This window comes from Pseudonaja textilis, chromosome 2 (assembly GCF_049901715.1).
Source record: "Pseudonaja textilis isolate UNSWEBS1 chromosome 2, rPseTex1.2, whole genome shotgun sequence".
NCBI classification, from domain to species: Eukaryota; Metazoa; Chordata; class Lepidosauria; order Squamata; family Elapidae; genus Pseudonaja; species Pseudonaja textilis.
Window position 1 is genome coordinate 83,567,461 of NC_141991.1, and position 24,252 is coordinate 83,591,712.

The window sequence follows — 24,252 nt, forward strand, 5'->3', positions numbered from 1 at the left end:
ACCTAGAATTTCTTATCTCTGCTAGCAAAACTGTCATCAACATTCCATATGTCCAAAACGCTCCTAGATCTTCTTTAATGATACAGATTTTCTTTTGCTGCAATTTATGTATAGACACCCGACTTTTTTCCCTCTAAGTTCTCTTTTGTTTCCAAACTTCTAGATACCAAACTTTTAAACAAATAATGTTGATGGAATCACACCTGAGATTCTGGCCGTATCCAGGAAAATCCTGAATCAAAGAAAAAGTAATCAATTGTCTTACCCAAACTTGTTGGTTGTGGCCTGATTCTGTTGCATCACTGTTTATGTTTCCATTGCTTTGAACACTGCTACTTCCTCCTTTTTCTTCAGAGTTCATGAAGGAGCTATCATCAACACCTTCATTTTGCATGATTCTTTCCATTAGCTCTTCCTTGCTCAGGGGTGTCCGGATTATTTTTAGATTACTGGTATAAATTATAATCCTGCCAAAATCTAAAATGCGGGGATGCTGAAATAGAATAGCATAGGTAGATGTTTATTTATTTTTTTAAAGACCGATGTCCTTTTTAATGAGATCCAATCCATACATAGCACTGAGAAGTTTTCTTTCTTGCATTGCCTAGCAAAGTCAAGAGAAAATTCCTCCCACTGATTTGCAAATCATGCATATTTGCAATGATTTGCATTTTCTATTTAATGCCTATCAGATATGTCTATGAAACAAGAACTAAACTACCAAGTGCAAAGGAAGTTCCAACATGTCCGCCTACCAGACTTCTCCCCAAGTTGAATAAAAAGCCTGACCTCCTCAGATGGTAGATGGAAACGGGTTAAGTCACAAGTTCCTTTGCCAAGGTGCAGGAAGGTCTCCATAATGGAATTCATAAAGTTCATTCTTTCTTATTACACAAAGAAAGATACCTGGGTATCTTATTACATATTACATTTCAAAATCAGCTGAATAATGGCAGTCTTCCCATTGTTTACTTCTTAATCAACTGATATATGTTGTTGAGGGACAGAGAGAGGGAGGGAGGGAGGGAGGGATTGAGGAAATCAGGTAGAAGGAAAGGTGACCCAATATAGGGCAAGCAATGTCTTCACACTGTGTCTATGGAGATTCTCAGTCATCCAGGTCATGGTTGTCCCAAAGCTGTTTTTTTGAAGAGACAACTGGACTTTCTGGTTTTTTCTTTGAAAACATTTTGCTTCTCATCCAAGAAGCAGAGCCGAAGATTTTCACTAGCCTCTAGCCAACTCCTAACTCTCACTGGTTACTGATATGCAACCCCAACAAGTTCACAATGAGGATATGTCAACTTCAGAGTGAAAAACAATTCTCCACTCCTGTCTATGTCCTGCATGGATGTCAGTTTTCCTAATAAGTAATATGATTCAATAAAATGCTTTGTAAATCATTGCATTCTCATTACTCTTCCTTCAGAGCTCATTGTGGGCTTCTATACTTTTATTATTTTAGCAGGTATACTTAGCAGGTGAATTTTAATGTAGTGGTTTCTGTATCTTATAATAGAAAGTGCTTGCAAATGGCATTCAGAACTGGATCTAATTTTTTAAGGCACTGTATACTGCTTCTAATTGTCCTGTTTCTAATTTTAAATGAATTGCTACCACCACCACTGAGCAGTTACCAAGCTTCCGTACTTTCAGAACTAGAATGAAGAATCCCATTCAACAGCGATGAAATCGAGCCTCTTAATAGCTTATGTTCATTTTGTTATTGCATTCTCAGAATAAAACAGAAGGTTTTGGACTGTCACATATAGCCAGTAAATGCACTTTGATCAGAAACATTACACGCTTCAAAACTGAATAGACACAAAAATGCTATACTGAAATATACAAACATTTGATTTGACAGAATGATCAGAATCAAACTCTAGGGACCTGTTTGGGTGCTAATTACCCTACTAAATTCCAAACCTTATAATTGTAAATCATCCACACATCTTCAAAGAATTGCCAGTTCAGCAATACAAATATGAGAAGCTACTTTACAGGAGGTTAGGCTATTTATCTATTTGTTACCCTATTATTTCCTCCAGAGATGTGGAGAAAATATATCTGGCTAGGTTCTCTGGTGGGTTGATTTATGTAATGTAGGACTTTGAACACTATACAGCTCTAGCTTTCAAAAACTAAATATTTTTACATTTATATCTATATTTCCACCAAGCTCTGATAGGTCTTACGTTTCTTATAAAAAAGAACAGTAGGATAGTAGAACAGATCCTACAAGTTTGAAATAAGACCACATAGTACATGGTGTACTTTGATAATCAACAGCTCTCCAGAACCCAGGCAAAAGTCTTCAATTTACATTGTTTGTACTTTAATCCTTTAAGCTAGCAATGTAAAAATGAAGTATGTGATCTTTGACATGTAAAGCATAAATTCCCACACTGGGATATGGAACTTTCCCATTACATAATCTACTATTTTCTGCTTGGACTTCTGAATTTGTGCTGGTTTGAAACATTCTGTAAAGTTAGCTAGAATATATAACTACTAATACCTTTGTGTCAGGAGCATCAATGTGCTTCTGGGTTGGAAGGATTGAATGGCGACAACACTGTTGCCCAAGGGATGCCCAGTTGGGGGTTCCTTTCATGTCCCCATTAAGTTGCCTATTGAAGTGATACCCATCTCTCTACTCATAGTGGCCCACTTTCAAACTGTGGGGTTAGCAGCAGCTGGAGGGTGCGACAGGAGCTCACCCCCTCCCACAGCAGCAACCAGGTCTCAAAAGTGAGCCTGAAAATCACCAGCATCCTAACCTCATGAGCCACCACACTTCTATGAATATAAAAAGTATATATAACTGAACCAAATGATTAATATTTCATTAAAATAATGTCTTGCTAAACATAAATATTATATACAATCTTTACCAAATGAATGTTTTAGTACATTTTACTACATTTTATAACAACATTACTTACCACAAGACCATCCTCCTTGTCATCATTTAGAAGGGAAGAGCTACTTGTGACAGTATATTTGTTCCCTTCTCTGAATACACTGATCCTCTGGGCATTCAGTTTAGCTGATGGATAAAAGCTGTGATCTGGGTTTTCTTTAATCCCCAATAAATTGTCTCGGGGTTCAAAATTCCAGGACTGACAATTATGAGAGTAGTCTTCTGCTGGGATTTCAAGCTCTTGCCCATCTTCATACATTTGTTTTAAGACTCGACCACTGTAGGATGAGGAAATTTTGAATCTTACTTTTCGGGATCTTGTATCATGCTTTTGGCTGGATTTCTTCTGGAACTCATCCATAGAGGTTGGTTTTTCACAGAAATTCCCAGTCCAGCTACGATAGTTTCTAAGGCATCTAAATGAACAAACACAGAGAGAAAGATAAATAAATAAATAAAAAGAGCTATGCAATATATAATTCAAAAGCTCTATGGGCCCTCTCACATTACGGCTTAAAAGGACACCTCGAGATTAAACATTGATAGAGTGTCACACAAAGAAATCGTTGCAGAAAGAGGAATTTACTCAGGGGACTGGGGCCTAGGCTTATATATATGCTGTAATTTTGTATTGTATTGTAAAGGATAACATAAAGGAGATTTATAGCTAAAGGAAAAGGAAATACACATGCAGGTGGGCACACATTTTATTCTACCATATTTTAGCTTTTATTTAGTGGCTAAGTTGTGCACTGCTTCTAAAATGAATTAAAATGGCAGATAGCAATGTGTTAAAAGAATAAGAATCAACACTAAACAGTTCATTGCTACAAATAATCCTCTTCAGCTTTATTAGTGAGTAATTAAGTGCCCTTAGATGCAACAGGATCAAATCCTAAGTGACTATGGACTGCATTACAACTGTGTATAAGGGGAGCAATAGTAATTTAATTTATAATTTACCCAGGGGTGGGATTCTACCAGTTCGCACCTATTCTCTAGAACCAGTTTTTAACATTCTAAGCAGTTCGGAGAACCAGTTGTTAGAAGAAATTACTGGCCTAATCCTGTAAGGAAGGCAGGAAGGAAACATTCTGGTGTTGATTACAGAAACTGCCTCTCCATTAACCCTTATTACATTCTTGGCAGGACTAGTCTTCCTGTCTCAGGAACTTCTCTGGAGTTTTTTCCCCTCCTTTGCTGGTACGGAGGGTATGGAGCTTGTGTGGAGTGACCATTCAAAGTTAAAATGGCACTGAAAAAAGTGACATGGCCATTTTTCACACTTATGATGGTTGCAGCATTCCCACAGTCATGAGACGTCAGACAAGGAGATGCATGCCTCAATGTGAGTGATATTGAGTTGGCCACACCCAGCCAATAACATGACCACCAAGCCACGTCCACCCAATCATATGACCACCAAGCCATGCCCACCACCTAAGCCACACACACAGAACCAGTTGTTAAAAAATTTGAATCCTGTTAAGTTCGGAAAGGAGGGAGGCCACACCAGAGCTTCAGTCATAACACGCTTTATTCGTGGGAATAAAGGGGGCTGTCGCGTCTGCAGCTAACAGCAGACCTACCAGCGAACAGCGGCTGGCTCAACCTAGCAGCCGGCTTTTATAGCCGACTGTCGAAGGGAGCCAGCCAATGGGGACTAAGAACGCCCCCGCAGGAATTGCGGACCTGATGTGGAACTGGTGTCAGCCCCAAGGACATAACAAATCCCACCCCTGAATTTACCTCAATTTTCCCCCCATCAATTTCAAAGTGGCAGCTGCAGGGTTGGGAAATAGTTTTTCCCGAGAGCCAAGGTTTAAAGATGGGAGTGCTACCAAAACTAGTTCTCTGACCTGGCTTTACTCAGCTCTCCTCTTCCTCAACAGAGAAAAGCACAGAGTAGGTGGATCTTCATGAAGCTAACATCCGGAGGTTCTTCCACAGGGAAAACTTTGAATGCCTGCTTCCCAATAATGGCAAGCAGTGGTAAAACCAGAGCTATATTTGAAGGCAGCAGCTCTTTGAGCTGAATTCATCAGTTCCCTCCAGAGTTGGGCTGACCTAAGATCATTTTTCTCTCTGAACGACAAGTTGGCACTTTTGTATTTGATGTGCTGGAGAGAAGAGGCAGAGGCAGGTTAACTCTGACAAGGCTTTCTTGTTAACTTGTAGCTGATTCCGTTTGACAACTCCTTTTATACGGAGCTTTAAATGGTTCAGCCAATCAGAGGCTTCTCCGGCTGCTGCTCAAAGAGCAGACCAGAGTGAAGACTGTTGTTGGACGCAACAGGCACATTCTTTCCTTCCATGTACAAAATGTGGATGGTCTAGAAGGCAAATGCTGGTGATTGAGCAACATTCTGAGGGCAATAGCCTAGCTTTGAGATGATGTACCACCAATACTTTACAGCTGAGACAGCTTCCACCTCCTGCCTACCAGTAAAACCATTGCTCAAATGGACATAGTTCTGTGGGCCTATTTCACTAATCTTTAGCATAGTTGAGTTTTTCCCCTCTTGTCTGTAAAAGATTGGATTTTTAATTATTTATACTAAACAAACAGCCGTTCCATAAGTATAGCAACCCACCCTCAAATTCTATGTGTCTATTTTGGGACATTTTTATATAACTTTTTTCACTCACTGGCAAATGCTCTAGTTTTCTGCCGTTTTAATGCAACACCTACACATAGATGAATAAGAATACCATGTTTCCATTTCAAGCCATAATCTTGAAGAGAATAACATTCCTCACCCTTATCTTCTTAGAAATATCCCAGGTGGTGTTGGAAATAATAATTAGGTAAAGACTCCTCCTAAAATATATTATTTCTGCCTCAACTTTCAGTCAAGAACACCTAAACTAGTTTCCAACATTTTGGGAAAATGTCCATAAAGATTAGTATGATTGAATTCTTTTCTTTTTAAGACGAATTGTAAATTTGGAAGATACAGGTAAATAACATCCTTTGTTTCCTGCCAACTTTCCATGAGAACAAAAACTGAATATGCACATGGAATACTTATTTATTGGTAGGAGAATAAGCAATTATTTTTAGATCTGTAATTTGTAATACCTTGTAACTAGTATCCTCCATAAGCTGTTATTGGAGATCTGATAAAAAAAAAGACTGATCAGGTTTCATGACAGATAAGATTTTGCCAATTTACTATATAACTGTATATAATTTACCAGTAGAAATGCTATATATGCTTTCTTCTTTCTGTCTATTACATGGTAGTCATATTACTTTACACTGAATCCAAATACTTCTTCCCTGTGCCATATCTGAAGTCAGGTGAAAAGATCTCTATTTCTCTGATCTCCAGGATTTCAGGAACATATTAGTGCTGCCATCTAAAATATATCCACACAATTTATTAGCGCCCTTTTTTTTTTTACAAATGGCATTATAAACCTGACTGGAAAAGTCACAAATTAAAGTCACAAAACATGGAATGGTGTAAATGTCATAAATACTTGCTGGTTGCCAAGCACCCAGATTTTGATCATATAACCATAGGGATGCTGTGATGGGTATAGCAATAGCAAAAGCACTTAAACTGATTTACCATTCAATAGTGCTTTAGAGCACTCTCTGAGTAGTGTACATTGTCAGCCTATTGCCCCCAACAATCTGGGTCCTCATTTTACTGACCTTGGAAGGATGGCAGGCTGAGTCAACCTTGAGCTAGTCAGGAATGAACTCCTGATGTATGGGCAGAGTTAGCCTGAAATATTGCATTCTAACCACTGCACCAACTCTAAGTGTGAACATTGTCATAAGTGACTTTTTCAGAGCCATTTCCCTTTAATGGAAGGTGTTAGGAATATTTTTAAAAACATATATTTAAATATATATATATTCCAACAATTAAGTTGCTGGGTGCATAAAAATATATGCAGAATATTTTGTGTTTCTCCAGAATTTCCATCAAAAAAACTTATATAATACAGCTTTTGAGATGTCTCTGGCCATACACACAATATTAAAAAAACCTTCTAAACCTGAGTTTAGAGGACTAGTATTCCCCCAACCAAAAATAACGTTTTCTAAAACCCTGGCCCATGAACCCTGAATTTGATTTTGCACAGGAGCAGGGAAGCTTTTCAGAGGTCAGATCTGTATTTTCTCTGTTTCTTAAATATTTTGGTTATATTATAAGAGTGAAACAGTTATTTTATTCTCCTTTTTATGTCAGAAATCACTGTGGTCATTTTGAGGGAAAACTGCTCAGTTTCAGTACTGCAACCAAAACTGACAAGCATTTAGCCTTCACTTAGCTATCCTACCTCAGCAGAACTGTAGATTGGTGCTATTAAAAAGTCACAAGTGACTAGTGCCCTAGAAAATCTGGATTACTCAGATCATAGATGTGAAAAACACTCCACAACAGAATTTATTGGCAACATAATCTATGCATTTCATTTTATAGGTAGCCTTCCACCACCTGGTGCTAGGTCTTTAAATATCCAGTCAATGAAGCATGTTTGTTGGAAGGGCACTCTAGAAAAGAAAGACAGAGGGAGAGACTGAAATCCACACTTTTTGAATGCACAAACTGAACCATATTTTTATCTGGATGTTGCAATCAGTTGTGTTGTCCTGTGATTCCCAAAGGCCTCTTTAAATGGGAGTGAAATATTCTCTTCCCATAGCACACCAGAATTGCAGGATAATTCAGCACTATAGCAATTTCCGACAAAAGCAAAGTGTTCCTGGCACTGAATCCAGTGACATTGGATTTCCCTGCGCATCTCTCAACATATTCAAAACTTAAGAGTTGTGATTCACTTCAAGAACAACTGGGTTGCTGACTTGCCCACAATTACTGCCTACTGTAATGTATTTTGAAAATGTCCTCTCTGTACTATTATCCTTTTTTCATGATTTATCCTAGGGACATGTTGTTCAAAGTCTTGGAACACATCTGAAAAGAACAAAATAAGCATTACTGTAACATTGGGAGAACATCCATTTAACACTTTTAATTAAAAGTTTGTCCTCATATATTGATAATAAAAAAATTTTTTACTGGTGCTGATGCAGGTGTAACAAATTCATATAAAGTAGGAGATATTTCTTAGTTCTGTAGTCATGATTTCCTGCTTACTATCCACCTTAAAAGAAAAATTCTGAGGTGCCAATTTGACATTCTAAGAGTTTTGTCCCTACCAATCCTGTTTCACATAATATGCAGAGATAAATATAAGCCTTCTATTGAACAAATATCAAGACAGAAGAGCAACCAGTTATGACATCTTGATAAGTAGGCCATCCATCCTTCCACCCATCACATTTATATCCTGCTTATCAGCCTGAAATACTAATATAATCCAATGTATACTAAATTATATAAATTCTAAAATATTTTAATTAGGAGCCACTCCAGTCTATATTTTCCTGAATAACCAGGGTCCATACTACACCATAATTCAGAGTTTTGTATCTGCTCATGCAGATATGGATTTATCAATATACAAGCTAGATCAGATCAGGCAGTAGCTAAAGTTTCAAAGAAAGCTTCATTCAAGATTTATTTTTATTTGACAAATTTAGAGGGACTAACAATAAATAAATAGAGGACTTTCTTCCACTTGAATTCCATGTGGCTAAACTAATTAGTCTTTCTTGAGGGAAACTTTTTAAGAAATGTGCAATTTGATATTGGACTTTTCTTTACAAGGGTTAAAAAAGACAGCCCTTTTCAAATCCATGAATTAAGAAATCCTCAGCTTTATAGTTCTTTGATAAAAGATAAAACTTTGCTGGTAACTGTGTTGGAAAGCTATGATGAGCCCATTATAGGCCACAATGGAATATTACTACTAAAAACAATGCTTCTTAAATACCTGAAATGTGATGATCTGGATCTCCAAAACATTCAACGCAATTCTATAAAAGAAATATTCAAAACATTCAAATGCAATTCTATAAAAGAGAGGAAACAGAAGCCATTTCAAGGCATGAGGTGGTAGGTATGTAATCTGGAGTCACAGAAGGGAGGGACTCTTTTCCCAGAGAGCAAAGAGACGTTGAAGTATGGAATGTTTGATATGCAGGAAGAGGGTGAAGGTGGACCTCCCTAGCAATTCACAGTTATGATGATAGTTGCAGATAGTTGCTTTAGTCTGGCAAGATTTCTGTCTGTAGCAAACAATAATAAGAAACTATTCAAAAGTAGATCCAATTGTCATTCTTTGGGCCTGACAGGGTACAACTTAATGAACATTTTGACTTTATGGAAGACAATCATGTTTCTTAACGTATGTATTGACAGCAACACTCTTTTGATCTGCAATCACTTCAGATCTACACTTCATGTGGTACTCTACCACAAAGTTCTCCAACCACGGGCTACTACTGGGCCACAGCCCGTTCAGAACTGAACTGCACAAGTGGCAGTCAAGCACAGATGCACCGTTACATTTGTGCAAATGGCATGCACTTGCGCATGCACATGAAGCTCCATTTGAAGCTCCACGGAACCACCTCCTTTGCCCCCCGCACCGCTCCTCAAAGCCAAAAGGGTTTGGGACCACTGCTGTACCATGTGGGGGAGGGAAGAGACTGAATAGTCTTACACATTTAGGATTTTGTTCTGCTCATTAGCAGAATATGCTCTATAACAGGTTTCTCTTGAAGAAATGCACTCAGAACAAGAAATTCGACATTTTCAAAATTTGAGTTTTTTTCCAATGCTAAAGAGGTTCAAAAGACTCAAATTTAGATATCAATCTATATGATTTACCCAAAAAATGTAATTAATTTTTCCTTGGAATGAAGAAATCAGTCTTATTACATTCAGAGTAGTGCTTGTGAATTTAATTAAGAGTTCTCAGTTTGCCACAAGGAAATAACAGAAGTATACACTAAAGGGGTTATTAAAAATGTATAAACATAAAATGTCTACATTGATACAATAGTTAACAAATTTAAAAAACAATTAGAACAGTATAAATATATACAATATCTCCCTCAGTAAAATAAATACAGAAAGCCTTCTCAAAGAACTCCATTGTTAACTTGTTTCTAAAAGTAAACAATTATTGCGTGCTAATCTAGCTTTTTAGGACAGCTGCTCAATCCTCTAGGAGCATGCCGAGAAGTTTTCTTCCTGACTTTCCAAGAGAATTAGTAAGGACATTCCATTATCTTGGAGTTGGCAAGTATATGATTAACAATCATTTTTTATTAGACTCTGTAATAGTATGTGAGACTGATCAGGAGAGACAGGAGGAAGAGCCAGAACCTAGACCAGTGGTTCCCAAAGTGGGTGGTACCGCCCCCCGGGGGGTGGGATGCCTTAGGTGAGCACTGAGAGGCAAGGGGGCTGGTAGGGGGGCACTAAGAGGTGTGGGGGGGCAGCACACAATTCAGGGGTAAGAAAAAAATCCCGCCGCCGCTGTGTTCAAGGCAAGGCCCCGCAGGATCATCGCATTAATTTACACAGTCTGGTATAAGAAACTCCACACACACCCCCAAAAAATGCAGGGTTGGGAAAGGAGAGCAAAGCCAGAGTGACTTTGCTCTCCTTTTCAAATATCCCACCACCATGTTCAGGGCTGCAGGGCGGCACCCCGAATGCAACATTGGGAAAGGAGAGCAAAGCCACTCTGGCTTTGCTCTCCTTTTCAAACATCCTGCCGCTGCCATGTTCCACCCCATTGAGCCCCTTGAACCGGAGGCACCTGCTCAAGCACCTCCGAACAGAGCGGTGCACAAAGTCAATGGGGTGAGCCTAAGAGAGGGAAAGAGAGAGGAAAGAGAGAGAGAGAGAAAGAGAAGAGGAAGAAGAGAAAGAGAAAAGGGAAAGAAAGAAAAAGGGACAAAGAAAGAGGGGGTTGGAAGGAAAGGACAGAAAGAAAAAGAAATAAAGAAGGAGAGAGAGAGGGAGGAGAAAGATAATGAGATATCTGTTCTAGTCCAATCACCTGCTCCAGTAGGGTTAGAAGGGAGTGTGTGCATGTGTGTGTTCTTGTAATTTACCAGTACATTTTGGTTTTGCCTTCTTCGGAATTGGCACTGTAATACATTGGAGAAAAGTAATTTTTTAGGGTGGAGATCTGGTCCAATGGATCCTGTTTAAAGCCTCAACAAAATATGAGACCTTCCTGATAGTCTTGGCCATGTTTCGTCCACAAAACCTTTAATTAATAGAAGCCAAAGATGTTTCAATGTGCTGGCAAAGATGCTGGCAAAGATGTTTCAATGTGGAAAAGGGCCTCAAAATTAGGCCTCATTTCAATCTGATGCATCAGCTCTCCCCCCACCCTCTCTCTCCCCGTCCCTCAATCCCTCCCCTTTCTTTGTCCCTTTTTCTTTCTTTCCCTTTTCTCTTTCTTTTCTTCCTTCTCTCTTTCTCTCTTTCTCTTTCCCTCTCCAGGCTCACCCCATTGATTTGGTGCACTACTCCACTTGGACTTGCTTGGGCAGGTCCCTCCAGTGCAGTGGGCTCAATGGGGTGGACCTGCGGGGCCGGCACCTAAAACGCGGCAGTGCTGGCGCGTTTGAAAAGTAGAGCAAAGCCAGAGGTCATTAATTTTTGCTGCAAAGAATCACAAAAGCTTCTGGGTTGTGCACAAGAAGGGACACACATGTGTAGAGTTGTAATTGCAGGAATGTTCTTATCTTGAATGGCAAACCTCAGGTAATGAATGTTTACAAAGCAAATACAACTCAGGCAAACAAAGTCACTAATGTAAAGGAGGATTAAAGGATGTTAGACTTTAACTAGAGATAATTAATTGTGTTAATGACTATGTTAAACAGTAACAAAAGTTAAGCAGAAACCAAAGTAAACCAGTGTTGGAGGATTACTAAAAATGTGTATAAATGCAAGACTAGACACCAATAACGTTCATCATGATTCAGTTGTTCATGATCAAGCAACTCGACTGCCTCGTCATTACAAGAAGTGGCTCATGAACAGGGACCCTGTTACTTCATCTGGCAAGGATTTGGTGTACCTTCAACCCTTTGTGGTTTCTTCAACCTTTTGGTTTCTGTAAGTATGGGGTCTTCGCTTTCTGAGGAACAAAGGAAGCATGTAGATGAATTAGGCTATTTGTTGAAGAAAAATAATACCGAGGTACCACAGAGAAATCTCTTAAGGCTGGTCCAGGAGATTGCAGCTCAATGGTTATGGTATCCAAAAGAGGGGTCTTTAAAATTAACTGATTGGGAACGTATAGGGAAAACATTGCATACTGAACCTCAAGCAAAAACAGAAGTTTTGCAGGTGTGGCATTTATGTAGGCATGCAATTGAAAAATTTGGTCACTATGAACTTTCTCTTTTAACACCTCCACCTTCACGTTATACTAATGCTGTCATTTATCCTCCTTCTTCACCTGAATATAGGTCTTCCATTCCCTCAGTTCCTATAGATACAGGGCAAAAGCCTCCTGACTCTATTGTTCAGTCTTCTTTTCAGAAAATGGTTGAGACTTGTGAAAAGGATGCCTCTGTCTTAGGAACAGAACTTGCAGAATTAGTGTCTGTTTGTCCAGTACAATATCATCCTGGTCAGGGGCCACAGCTTGGACTGCAAATAGCAGAATGGGAGGGTCTGCCTTATCAGATCTTAAAAGAGTTAAAGAAGGCAGTTACAGACTATGGGATTAGTGGTACTTTACAAGAGGACTTGTAGAAGGAATAAAAAAAGGTTATACAATGATCCCTGAAGATTGGAAGCAAATATTACCTGACTCCTTCAGCAGTCTCTCTCACTCCTCCCCAGCCACAGCCAGTAGCACTGGGATCAATTTAATCACTCAAGAGGAAATTGAGTTTAAATTTCCCTTGGAAGTTAAAATAGTTCCATCTCAATTTAAAGGACCTCTTCCTTCGGGATTAGTTGGCTTAATTTTGCCTTGTTCTTCTGCAAACAAAAAGGGCTGTTTTGTTGTGCCTGGGGTAATAGATTCAGATTACACTGGTATCTTCATGATTCAGATTTGGGTGAATCTTCCTCAAGTTCTTCCTTGTAATTCTTCTGTTGTTCAATTGTTTCTTCTTCTATATGAAAATCCATATCCTGGTATAGTGTGGATGCAGGATTTGGATCAACTTCTTTATCTGTAGGCTTATTTCATCAACTGAACTCCTCTCTCTTCCTTAATAAACAACCATTTCAAGGGTTATTGGATACTGGAGATGATGTTACTGTCATCTCCTCTTTACAGTGGCCAGTACAGTGGCCAAAAATAACAGTTTCTTCACTGTGGGGAATAGGAGGTTCTACAGCTGCTTGGCAGAGTGTTCAAGAAATTAATGTTACAACATTTGCTGGTAAGTCTTTTTTCCTGCAATGATACATTCTAGTTATTCATACTAATATTTGCAGCCATGATATCCTTTCTCTTCTTAATGCTCATTTGATTCTTGATGATGGCTCTTCCTCTTAAATGGCTCTGTTCTATGCCAGTTTGGGTGGAACAATGGCCATTATCAAGGGAAAAACTTGCTGCTTTACAACAATTGGTTCAAGAACAATTGGCTGCTGGTCATATAGAACCTTCTACTAGTCTTTGGAATACTCCTGTTTTTTGTTATAAAAAAGAAAAATGGGAAATGGTATTTCCTTTATGATTTAAGAGAAGTTTTTAATAATAGCATGCCCACAAAACGATATCATTGGCAAGTGTTGCCTCAGGGAATGCTTAATTCCCCTACATTTTGTCAATATTTCATGGATAATGCTCTTCAACCCTTTTGGAATAAATTTCCTTCCTATTTAGTCTATCATTATATGGATGGTATATTGATAGCAGCGCCAGATTTTGATGAATCTAAGTTGTTAAAAGAGTTAACAGACACTGTGGCACAACAGGGATTGTATATAGCCTCAGACAAAATTCAAAAGGTAGAACCTTATACCTACTTAGGACATAGAATGTTGCATAATTTCTCCATTCCAATTCTTCCTGAATTACAAGTACAGAAATCATATACATTAGTACAATGGCAAAAATTACTTGGCATTATTAATTGGGCATGCCCATTCTTCTACATTACAACTGGTGATATGTTGCCCTTATTTCAGTTTTTGAAGGGAGCACAATCACCAGGAGATCTAGTTGTATTAACTGATCTTCGAAGAACATGCCTTCAATAAATATTGAATAAGTTTAAGCATCGATATGTGGACAGGATAACATCCTTAACAATAGGACTTTGTTTAGCTATTCTTCCTACTGCACCCTTACCCACAGGATGTCTTTATTCTAATGCCTCTCCACAAGCAGTCAACATTCATGAATGGATTAATTTGTCAGCTACTCCACCTAGAAACATTTATCCTTATCAATCAGCATTAGAGGATTTAATTATTAAAGGTCGTAAACGAGCCTTACATCTTATAGGACAAGATCTCATTAGTATAGCTTTCACTCGTACAAAAGTTGAACATGAGCATTTGATGATTTCAGAATCATATCAGATAGTCTTTTCTCAATATGTGGGAAACTTATTGTATTCTTTACCCAAGGATCCTAGAATAGTGGTTACTACTACTTTAAATCCACCCTTTTCTTCCATTTTTGTGCAAAATCCTATTTCTAAAGCTCTTACAGTTTTTACTGATGAATCACCTACAAAGGGGTGTGGTTGTCTGGCAGATTCAACAACAATGGTATTCTAAATTTACTATCATGCACACTTCAGCTCAACGTGCTGAGCTGGCTGCTGTGATTTTGGCTTTACAATTGTTCAATGACCAACCTATTAACTTGATATTTGATACTCAATATGTGTATTTAGCTATGCAATCTTTTATCTTTTCTTATTGTGCTCTCTCTTTGGATAAGAATTTGTTATCCTTGTTTTTATCTTTAAAGAATAGTTTGGAAACTCGCTTGTATTCTTTGTATGTAGAACACATTCGGAGTCATACTCCCTTTACTAATGCCTTGACTGAAGGAAATCAGAAGGCAAATGAATCCTTAAAGGATATTGCATCTTTGTTTGTTGATCCTGTTGATAGCCATTCTTATTTTCATCAAAATGCCAAATTGCTTGCAAAGCAATTTAAAATTTCATTATCTCAAGCCCGGGATATTGTCCGTGCTTGTCCAGCTTGTCAGCAACTGGCAGTTCCCTTTCCAGTGGGTGTCAACCCACGAGGAACCCAAGCTAATCAAATTTGGCAAATGGATGTAACTCAATTTTCAACTTTTAAGCCATACTGTTATCTTCACACGTCTATTGACACTCATTCACATTTCCTTTGGGTTACTGTTTCAAAACATGAACGTACTTCAGATGTTATTTCTCATTACCTATCCTCTTTTGCTATAATGGGTCGGCCTTCTCAGTTTAAAACTGACAAGGGCCTCACTTATATTAGTAAGGAATTTCAAACCTTTTGTCAGAAATGGAATATTACTTTAGTTCATGGAATTCCTTACAACTCTCAGGGTCAAGCTATAGTTGAGCAAGCTCATCATACATTTAAGGCATTGCTTCAGAAACAATTACAAACTGAGTCTGGCTCTTACCATCTGCGAAAGATTCAAAATCTCATTGTTGTAGCATTATATACTTGGAATTATTTAACCTTTTTAGATTCTCTTGCAGACTCACCTGTTAATTTGCATTTTCAAACTACCGAATCTTTAGCAAGGCATTTGGTAAAGTATCGCCAAGCTCCAGATCCAACCTGGAAAGGCCCTACACTGCTGATCACCTGGGGTTGTGGTTACACTGCCATGGAAGATCCTTCTACTGGACAAGCAGTGTGGGTTCCAGCGCGCTGTGTTTGTCTGTATCATGGCATGGCATGGCATCAAGGCCTTCACAACCCAATTCCAGATTTCAATCTTCATCTGAACACAGAAGTCCGGCTTCCAAGGTCGAAGCACCCACATCCCATCACTTGGGGCCAGGTTAAATCTACTACATAAGCTCAACAACAACTGCAACAGGCCTTATTACCTCAAGCTCCTGTAAATCTTGTTGCTGCTGTTTTTGCTATTATTACTGCTAATTCTGTTACAATTTTACTTTGTATTTTCTTGTTTATGGTTAATGGTGTTTCTGCTCAAAATGACACTTCTGTGGTTTGTCTTAACCCTAATTTGTGGGTTTGTCATGCCCAATACTTGTTTATGACCCATGGCACAAATATTACTTTATACTATGAGCCCCAATGGCATTTGGTCAAATTTCTTTTACCCCTAACTTGATCATGTCTTCTACATTTATTGTCTCACAACTACAGTCTATTTCACACTCCTGGCTATTTTCTAAACCCACTATGCAATTGAATTCGGTCCGTTGGCGTTACTTGAAAGTTAGTCAATTTACAAGGGGTCTGTGTTTCTGTTGTCATGCTAAACACACTTGGCTTCATAATTGGTCTGATTATGATGCTGCTGAGCACATATTTAAAAAACTAGGGAATTACAGTTATTGTTCTAACTACTATTGGTTGTCAGGTACCTTTAATTCTTCTTTGTATGGACTTAATATAGCTCCTGATATGTATCCTGACAATTTTCCTATTTTTAATGCCTCTGATCAATCTAATACAGGATCGATATGCGCTGGTTGGCAGATTAAGGATCCTAATATGTGGTTCTTTTTTTGATAAATATGCCACTAATGTTCATCCTCAGAATTTTTCATTCTTTGAATAAAACTATTGAGGATGAGCTTGCCAATTTACAATCATACATTCAAAATAATATCCATGCTCAGTACTCACCTTTTGAGTGACTAACCAAGTGGCTTCCTGATTGGTCTTGGCTCAGACAGTTTTTCTTTTGTGCTATAATTATTATTATTGTACTAATTGTAACCTGTTGTTTTATTCAATGTATTCCAAATTTATTTCATCCTGCTTTCCCCTCTCTTACTCCTTCACAATTGCGATACATTCATAAATCTTTGAATCCTCCATTTAAAATAAAAAACGAGGATATGTAGAGTTGTAATTGCAGGAATGTTCTTATCTTGGATGGCAAACCTCAGGTAATGAATGTTTACAAAGCAAATACAACTCAGGCAAACAAAGTCACTAATGTAAAGGAGGATTAGAGAGAGGAAGTAAACATATGTTAGACTTTAACTAGAGATAATTAATTGTGTTAATTACTATGCTAAACAGTAACAAAAGTTAAGCAGAAACCAAAGTTAACCAATGTTGGAGGATTACTAAAAATGTGTATAAATGCAAGACTAGACTCCAATAAAGGTCATCATGATTCAGTTGTTCATGATCAAGCAACTCGACTGCCTCGTCATTACAACACACTTGTCAATGCAATTCAGCAACATACAAATAAAGAAATACAAATAAAACAAATCAACAAGAATCGGCAAAGCATCTCTGATTAGATTTTATTCACTACTAGAATCTAATCAGAGATACTTTGCTGATTCTAGTCCAATGACCTGCTCCAGCAGGGTTGGAAGGGGTGTGTGTGTGTGTGTGTGTGTGTGTGTATGTGTGTGCATGGCTGTCAAAACTCCCAAAACAGGTCAAGTAGTTCTGGGGAGGCCAGTCATAAATTAGAACATTTGCTAAGCAACTGGCCATTAAGTGAGGACCACTTGCATTTGGTTTGCCAGTCACCAATCTACACTCACCCAGTCACTTGACCAGCAAGCCATACCACCAGTCACGTGACCAGCAAGCCACGCCCTCCCAGTCATGTGACCAGCAAGCCACACCCACCCAATCACATGACCAGCAAACCACACCCTCAAATTAGGCCATGCCCTCAGAAATTTGAATCCTGCCCCTGGGGGAGGGGGCAATGAGGATGAGTTTGTAGCATCAAGGGGGCGGTGGACTGAAAAAGTTTGGGAACCACTGTCCTAGACCATCACACAAAAGGTATCCCAGTCCACAGAAGGAAAAGGGGCACAGGAGGCATTTCATATGGGACCCTCTTTAGTTTTCTAAAACATGAAAAGAAAGGCGGGAAAAGTGCTTTCAGACCTGCAAGCCGTTGCCCCAGCTCAGTTCCACTGTGTGTACGCATGCGCCTCCCACCAGCAGCTGATTTTCAGGTATCTGCCTCACATGCACAGGGGGCGGGGTGCATGTGGGAGACATGTGCACATGCGCAGGGGGTGGGGAAGGTCACACATGCATGTACAGGGGTTCGCATGCATGCACAGAGGGCGAGGAGGAACATGGGGAGAATAAGCACATGCACAGGGGTGAGGGAGCATGGGGGAGCACATGCATGCCCAGGAGGCAGGGGCACATGGAAGCATTCATGCATTGCATTATGGGTGCAGGCATACATGTGCGCACATACTTTCAGCACGCGTCAACGAAAAAGTTAGCCATCACTGGACTAAGAGAAGCAAATTTGGATACGCTCATGATTTGGTCATAGCAATACAAGTAAAACGCATCGATGTGGCAGAGAGCCTCCTGTCCAAAGATCTTAAACTCTTGGGAAAATTCTTCACTGACCGGAGGCTTATACCTAGCACCAGCAAAACAGTAACTACGTGTTTCCACCTTAACAACAAACTAGCATATGAAGCACCGAAGATCTATTTAAACAATTTACTCCCCTATTGATCCCATCCACCTTGGACTAATTTTGGACCAGACTCTCTTCTTCAAGATATACCTAGAAAATACAGCTGCAAAAAACAATACTAGGAGCAACATACTTCAGAAACTATGTGGAACTAAATGGGGAGCTTCAGCTGCCACCCCTCAGGTTGTTAGCATTAGGGTTGGTCTACTCCAAAGCAGAATACTGTGTGCCCAGATGGCCATTAACAGCTGCCATACTACTAAGTTAGATGCCAGACTTAATATATAGTATATATATTGTACTCTATGTATGATATGCCATATGCTAAATAATACCGTTAGCAATGATGGCTGGAGTAATTCTGTTGCTTTAATGAATTCCTAGCCTGCCTTTAGAGTATGTACTCTCCTAAAATGCCTTCCATAAATTTTTTACAAGCAACTAAAAATATCAATGTTACAATAAAGGTTGCAGATAAATTTAATCTTAATTTAAAGAGCTTGCTGCTCTTGTTATCCTATTCTATTACTTTTTCAAGCTTGTAAATTAGCAGTATTCCCAGGAGATGTCAAAAATGTCAAGATGGCTATCTGAACAGGGCAGCCAAAGGCCCATCTGCTCAGCAGGTATACAATGCATATTATGCTATCACAGCCATCATCTTGATTTGTTTTATTTATTTTTAAAAAACCTGCAGATATTATTGCCCATAGTCTGAGATCTTACACTTTTCAATATTAATCTAAAAAGTTAACCAAACCATCAATCAACTTTAACCATTTAAGAAGAGACTAGTTAAAACAAGCCAAACCCAACAGAAAACATTATTTTTAATCGGAATATGTAAGTTAAAGAAAACTACCTAAAATCATGATTAAGAGTTGATTTAACCACCACAGATGGACTATCTTTTGTCACACAGACAAAACAATCAACAAAAAACAAAACATCTACTAACTTGTGGTGATTCCAATTTATCACATCCATGCCCAGACTTTAGATGCCACTGAGTAGATTTAGGGCACTTTCAAAGAATTTTGTTTCGGTTTTCTGTAATCGACATCTTTTTTCACTGTTGCATAGCTCTTCTTTTCGTTTTTTTTTTTTCAACATAAGCAACTATTAAGTGAGGCATATTACAGCAAAAGCTCCTCTGTTCTCCTGATGGGTGTGAGCAGGGACTGAACAAACAGGAAAGGAAATTGAGATAGTGATGCTTAAAGAAAATGTTGACACCATGTATGTTTCAATTTTCATCTTTGTTATCATAAAGAATAGTAGGCAACAATCATTATCCTAATGCTTTAATACAACTCTATATACAGTATGAAGGCAATATTGAAATATATATATATATATATATATATACACACACACATGCATATACATATACACACACACACACACAGTGAGAGAGAGGGGGGAGGGAGGGAGAGAGAAAGAGAGGGAGAGAGAGGGAGGGAGGGAGAGAGAAGTGTATTAACCATTAAGCAGAGTAAGCATATGCTTAGGGCACCAAGATTTGTTTGTGCTTAGGGTTAGTCCTCCTTAATCCACCACTCTCTGAGTGTGTGTGTGTGTGTGTGTGTGTGTGTGTGTGTGTGTGTGTATGCACACGCGCACACACACACCAAATTCCAATATTGCCTTCATATATAGGTAGTCTTTGACTTAACCCCTAATGGAGCCTGCCCATCAAATGTCATGGTGGTTGTAAAACAGGTTGGTCAAATGATTGACCCAATTTATGACCCTTTTGTGGCACATGTTAAATAAATGCTACAGTCATAAAGTGAACCATTGGATCACTATGGGTCCAGTTTTGCTGAAAAGTGTAGAAATGCACATTTTCAGCAAAGCTCTCATGAAATGCCGTCACATGACTTCAGGACTCTACGAACAGCTATAAACCTGGCCATGTTGCTAAGCACCTGAAGTTCAGTCATTGGACTACGTGGGGTGACCATCAGAACTTCAAATCCAAGGTGAGTCCCTCATAACTTCAAACAGTTGCTAAGCGACCTAGCATAAGTTGAAGACTAATCTGTACAATACTAGTTACTAAACTTCAACAAGGATACTATGGAGCTGAAAAAGGTGCCAAAAGCAGCAATTTAAAAAAACTGAAGGGATGTGGAGGATTACTGTTGTGTGGAGAGTGACAGCATTATGAGTTGTCTTGGTCAGGATCTGAAGAGTAGAGGCCACTTCATTGACTCCTTCAAGCTCCCCTTGATAGAGTTTAAGAGAACACTTCTAAATATAATTCCTGCTCAGGTGAATATCAGCAGAGGAAATACGGATTTTAATCAAAGTTACCACCAAGCTGTTTTCTTTCAGCAGAGCTACACTCTGTTCTTTGCTTTAGATCTTGTCTCTCTCCTTTTGGGCAAAGTCAATGGCAAAGAACGAAATCTTTAGAAGAAAATTGCTGGATTTGAAACAAAAGCACTCCCTTCCCCAGCAGATGCCTCTTGAGATTGAAGTTTCATTTCATTTCTCTAAATATGCAATCCCACGTATGTCTACTCCATAGTAATCTCACTAAGTTGAGTGAGGTTTACTTCTAGGTAAGTGTGTGTTTGGGTCTAATTTTTATTTGCATCACAAAATGCATTCTTCGTTCTCTGTGGCACCTCTTTGCTTTTATAGACAGGTTTGTTGTGGGGTTGTTGTTTTTTTAATCCCCATTTTACACTTCCCCCTCTGCTTCTAAAACAAGATCAGCTCCAAAAGAAAAAAAACAAACTAAGCCAAATTATTGATCCAATGTACTGTAATCAAGGCCAAAATAATTCAAATGCGTATGTGTGGTTTCAAGCAAACAGCTCCCTCCTGGCAACTCATCAGACGGCAATCTTTTCCCGGATCTAAAATCTGTGTAGGAGTAGCAGCCTGGCAACATATGAGTTAACAAGGCAGCACGTGTTAAGTTTAGCTGAGCAATGCACCTAGTTAAAGTTTTCAACGCAGCTGCAATTCAGGGTGAGAGAAAGAGAAAAGCAAGCTCTGGACCTGGTATTTCATGAGCCGGACTCATTTTAAAGGGGTCATGAATGCAAGGTCAGTGGCACACATTAAAATTAGGAGCCTATTCTAATTTATCTTTTTCTTCCTCCCCCCGCTACAGCTTCTTCCTTCAGCTCTCAGCCAGAAAGCTCAGCCCCAGAAGCTTATAACTCTTCCTCGGCAGTCTGAGTCACAAAGAGAGCAAGGTTGGATTGTTCAAACTGAGGAAAGGAAAGGAAGTGTCTCGGGAATTGCGACACTTGAAACATTTGTTCTGGCTCGATATACAAGATTCAGTCTTCATTAGCAGACAGTGTTTTAATGTGGGATGGCACAGAGCTCGTTTTTGCAGGCCAGGACTTGAAATTAGGATTAAATATTGGTTCTGCTTTGGCTTGGTATACCTTTGGGAAAGGTGCTGAACAGGTTGGGTAACTTTTCTGCTGTGGGCGGAATAATAATACCCCCCCTTTTCAGGGCTGGTATTGGATTGTCAACTATTAAAGATAAAGCAAGCTGCATTGCCAGTCTCTTGAAATCAAGCACAGGTTGTTTTATTTCCAGGTATGCCAAAATCGTGTCTTTTATCAAGGTGATTTTCCTAGGAGAAATTGGGGAACTGCAGAAACGTGTTTTAAGATACAGTGGGTATTTTCAAAAGAAGGGAAGTGGGGAGAGAATGTGTTCAGCCCTGTGCCTCAGCAGAATTCTTTCTGTTTGTACTGAATGTGGTGTGATTGTTTGGTCACCTTCACAACATACTTCTTTTTTATGTAGCATTATGTGAAGATGGATGGATCACCCTACAATACATCCAAGCAGCATGTTGTCAGACTGTGATCAACTCAGTTGGGATGGAAGGAACAAGGTCTCTTTTTTTCAATGGCTACCTGCAACAACTAATGAATCTTGGGTCTTTCTTGATCTCAGTTGGCCATTGGATATAATTATGTTTATCTAATACTTATGCCAACATGAATAATGTCACACCTACATTAGGAGCAGGGGAGAGAATATTCCATGCAAACTGCCTAATTGAAGGGTTCCTTGAAATGTTGGTGGCATGCATTTCATATTACTGAAATATTTATGCTTTATAATTTATCTTTTCTATTATTTTCCTTATAGAATACTATAGTTTTTAGAGTTTAAAGTTACCAGTGTACTGCATGGGACATTCCTGAACAAACCAATTCCTTCCAACCAAATAGCAAGCATGTGGACATTTCTAGATCTCCTTGAGGCTGGAGTTTTTCACTGAATAGAACATCAACATCATGGACAATTTATCTTTACTCAACATGCTAGAGTGTCCAGTGTGCCTGGAAAAGCTGGATGTCTCAGCCAAGGTGCTTCCGTGCCAGCACACCTTCTGTAAGCCTTGTCTCCAGAGGATTTTGAAATCACACAAGGAGCTGAGATGCCCTGAATGTCGAACCCTTGTACTCAGCAATATTGAAGAACTGCCTTCCAACCTTTTTTTGATACGTTTATTGGATGGAATCCGGTTTGGAACAAACATGATGAAGTATGGCTCACTCCAACGATCCTCAGCCTTTTCCTCCCCTGCCTCCATCAGGAAAATGGGGGGAGGGCCAAAAAACCTAGAGCTTGATCAATATCGGATGACTTCCAGTCCCAGGATTCCTTTGGAAGAGGTAAGCAAGGTCATTTCTTTCATCGCTACCTGTATTAGGGAGATTTTTTTCCGCTGCTTTTCATTTTTAAGGAGTTAGATGAATTTAGCTAATTATAAAGTGGTTTGACTTCTCTCTGAGGTCCCTACCCATCTTACCTGGATTTGTACGACAACTCTTACTTTCCTTTTAAATGTATTCCATCTGGAACTATTTCTAGCCAAGAGTTTGAGTCTTGAATTCTCAGAGGCTTGCCATCTCCAGCTGAGCCCGAAATTGAACTGAGACTTTTCAGGGTAATGTTATAGTACAGCTCTTTCCAGCTTTAGATTCAGTCAAGAAATGGAGAATTTATATATATATGAAAAAGCAGAACTATTTTCACACCTGTCAAGGACTGAGGAAGATTAGCCTTTCACACAACCTTTTGTCTTCTGCTGTTACAAAAGTAGCTTTTTAAAAAAATAAAACATTGTTTTTGATCTTTTGAAAATGTGACAGGACCAGAATATGGATAAAAAAAACTATGTCAGTTGTGTCCTAGATTCATTACTTTTCTAGTTATTCCAGTCCTCCTTAAATTGAAGGGTGTATATCTGTGAACACATGCACACAGAACTCGCTGAAAAGTTCACACAGACTCACACAAAATGATTGACTTGACATACACATGTGAGGGTACCAACTATATGGATCTGGGTGGTAGGCAGAGACAGCTTCCAGTTCATGTAACTAAGAACTTTTTTTTCTCTTAACTATAACTGTATGCTTTAAAACAATTTTTCAAGACTATGAATTTGTAGGCAGGTCCCTGCAATTCACTCTTTGTTAGGTGAGTGCTTTTCTATTTAGTATTGAAACCTGGAAGATAATTAATCACCCTCTGACAATGGGCATTTAAAACTACAAAAATGTATTTAAAAGAACCATGTTTGAAGCAATTCTCAAAACAAAGTTATTAAGAAAGAAGGCAGACTACTCCAGTTGTATTTTTTCGTCCTCTGTGTGGACTGCCTGGGATTCCCATAACATGTGGAGGTTGGTATGTAGGAGAAGGCAAGATTAGGATGTTAATAACAAGAGCAGGAGGTAAATAACAAGAGCAAATGATAGTGGGTGAAGTCAACAGGATGCCTTCACCCAGACTTGCCTAGCTTGAAGTTATCT

General features: G+C 39.0%; 2 protein-coding genes across 5 annotated transcripts in view; one reads left to right on the forward strand and one right to left on the reverse strand.

Annotated features, from left to right (window-relative positions):
- The window catches only part of GRXCR2 (glutaredoxin and cysteine rich domain containing 2), a 70,600-nt gene that overhangs the window by 6,073 nt on the left and 40,275 nt on the right, over positions 1 to 24,252 (reverse strand). Inside the window, exons 1-3 of one of the 2 annotated variants that reach the window (XM_087924482.1) lie at positions 6,009 to 6,037; positions 2,949 to 3,342; positions 266 to 493 (exon numbers count right to left, since the gene is read on the reverse strand). In XM_087924482.1, coding sequence (XP_087780608.1) covers positions 266 to 493; positions 2,949 to 3,287 — 567 coding nt within the window. In that variant the 5' untranslated portion in view covers positions 3,288 to 3,342; positions 6,009 to 6,037. Of the gene's footprint in view, positions 1 to 265; positions 494 to 2,948; positions 3,343 to 6,008; positions 6,038 to 24,252 lie in introns of those variants that run through there. The other variant, XM_087924481.1, reaches the window with a different exon arrangement.
- The window catches only part of SH3RF2 (SH3 domain containing ring finger 2), a 97,579-nt gene continuing 94,696 nt past the window's right edge, over positions 21,370 to 24,252 (forward strand). The window contains exons 1-2 of one of the 3 annotated variants that reach the window (XM_026696412.2): positions 21,370 to 21,502; positions 22,577 to 23,106. In XM_026696412.2, the coding sequence (XP_026552197.2) occupies positions 22,726 to 23,106 (381 nt within the window). In that variant the 5' untranslated portion in view covers positions 21,370 to 21,502; positions 22,577 to 22,725. Of the gene's footprint in view, positions 21,503 to 21,581; positions 21,655 to 21,891; positions 22,013 to 22,576; positions 23,107 to 24,252 lie in introns of those variants that run through there. The other 2 variants (XM_087924480.1, XM_026696411.2) reach the window with 2 other exon arrangements.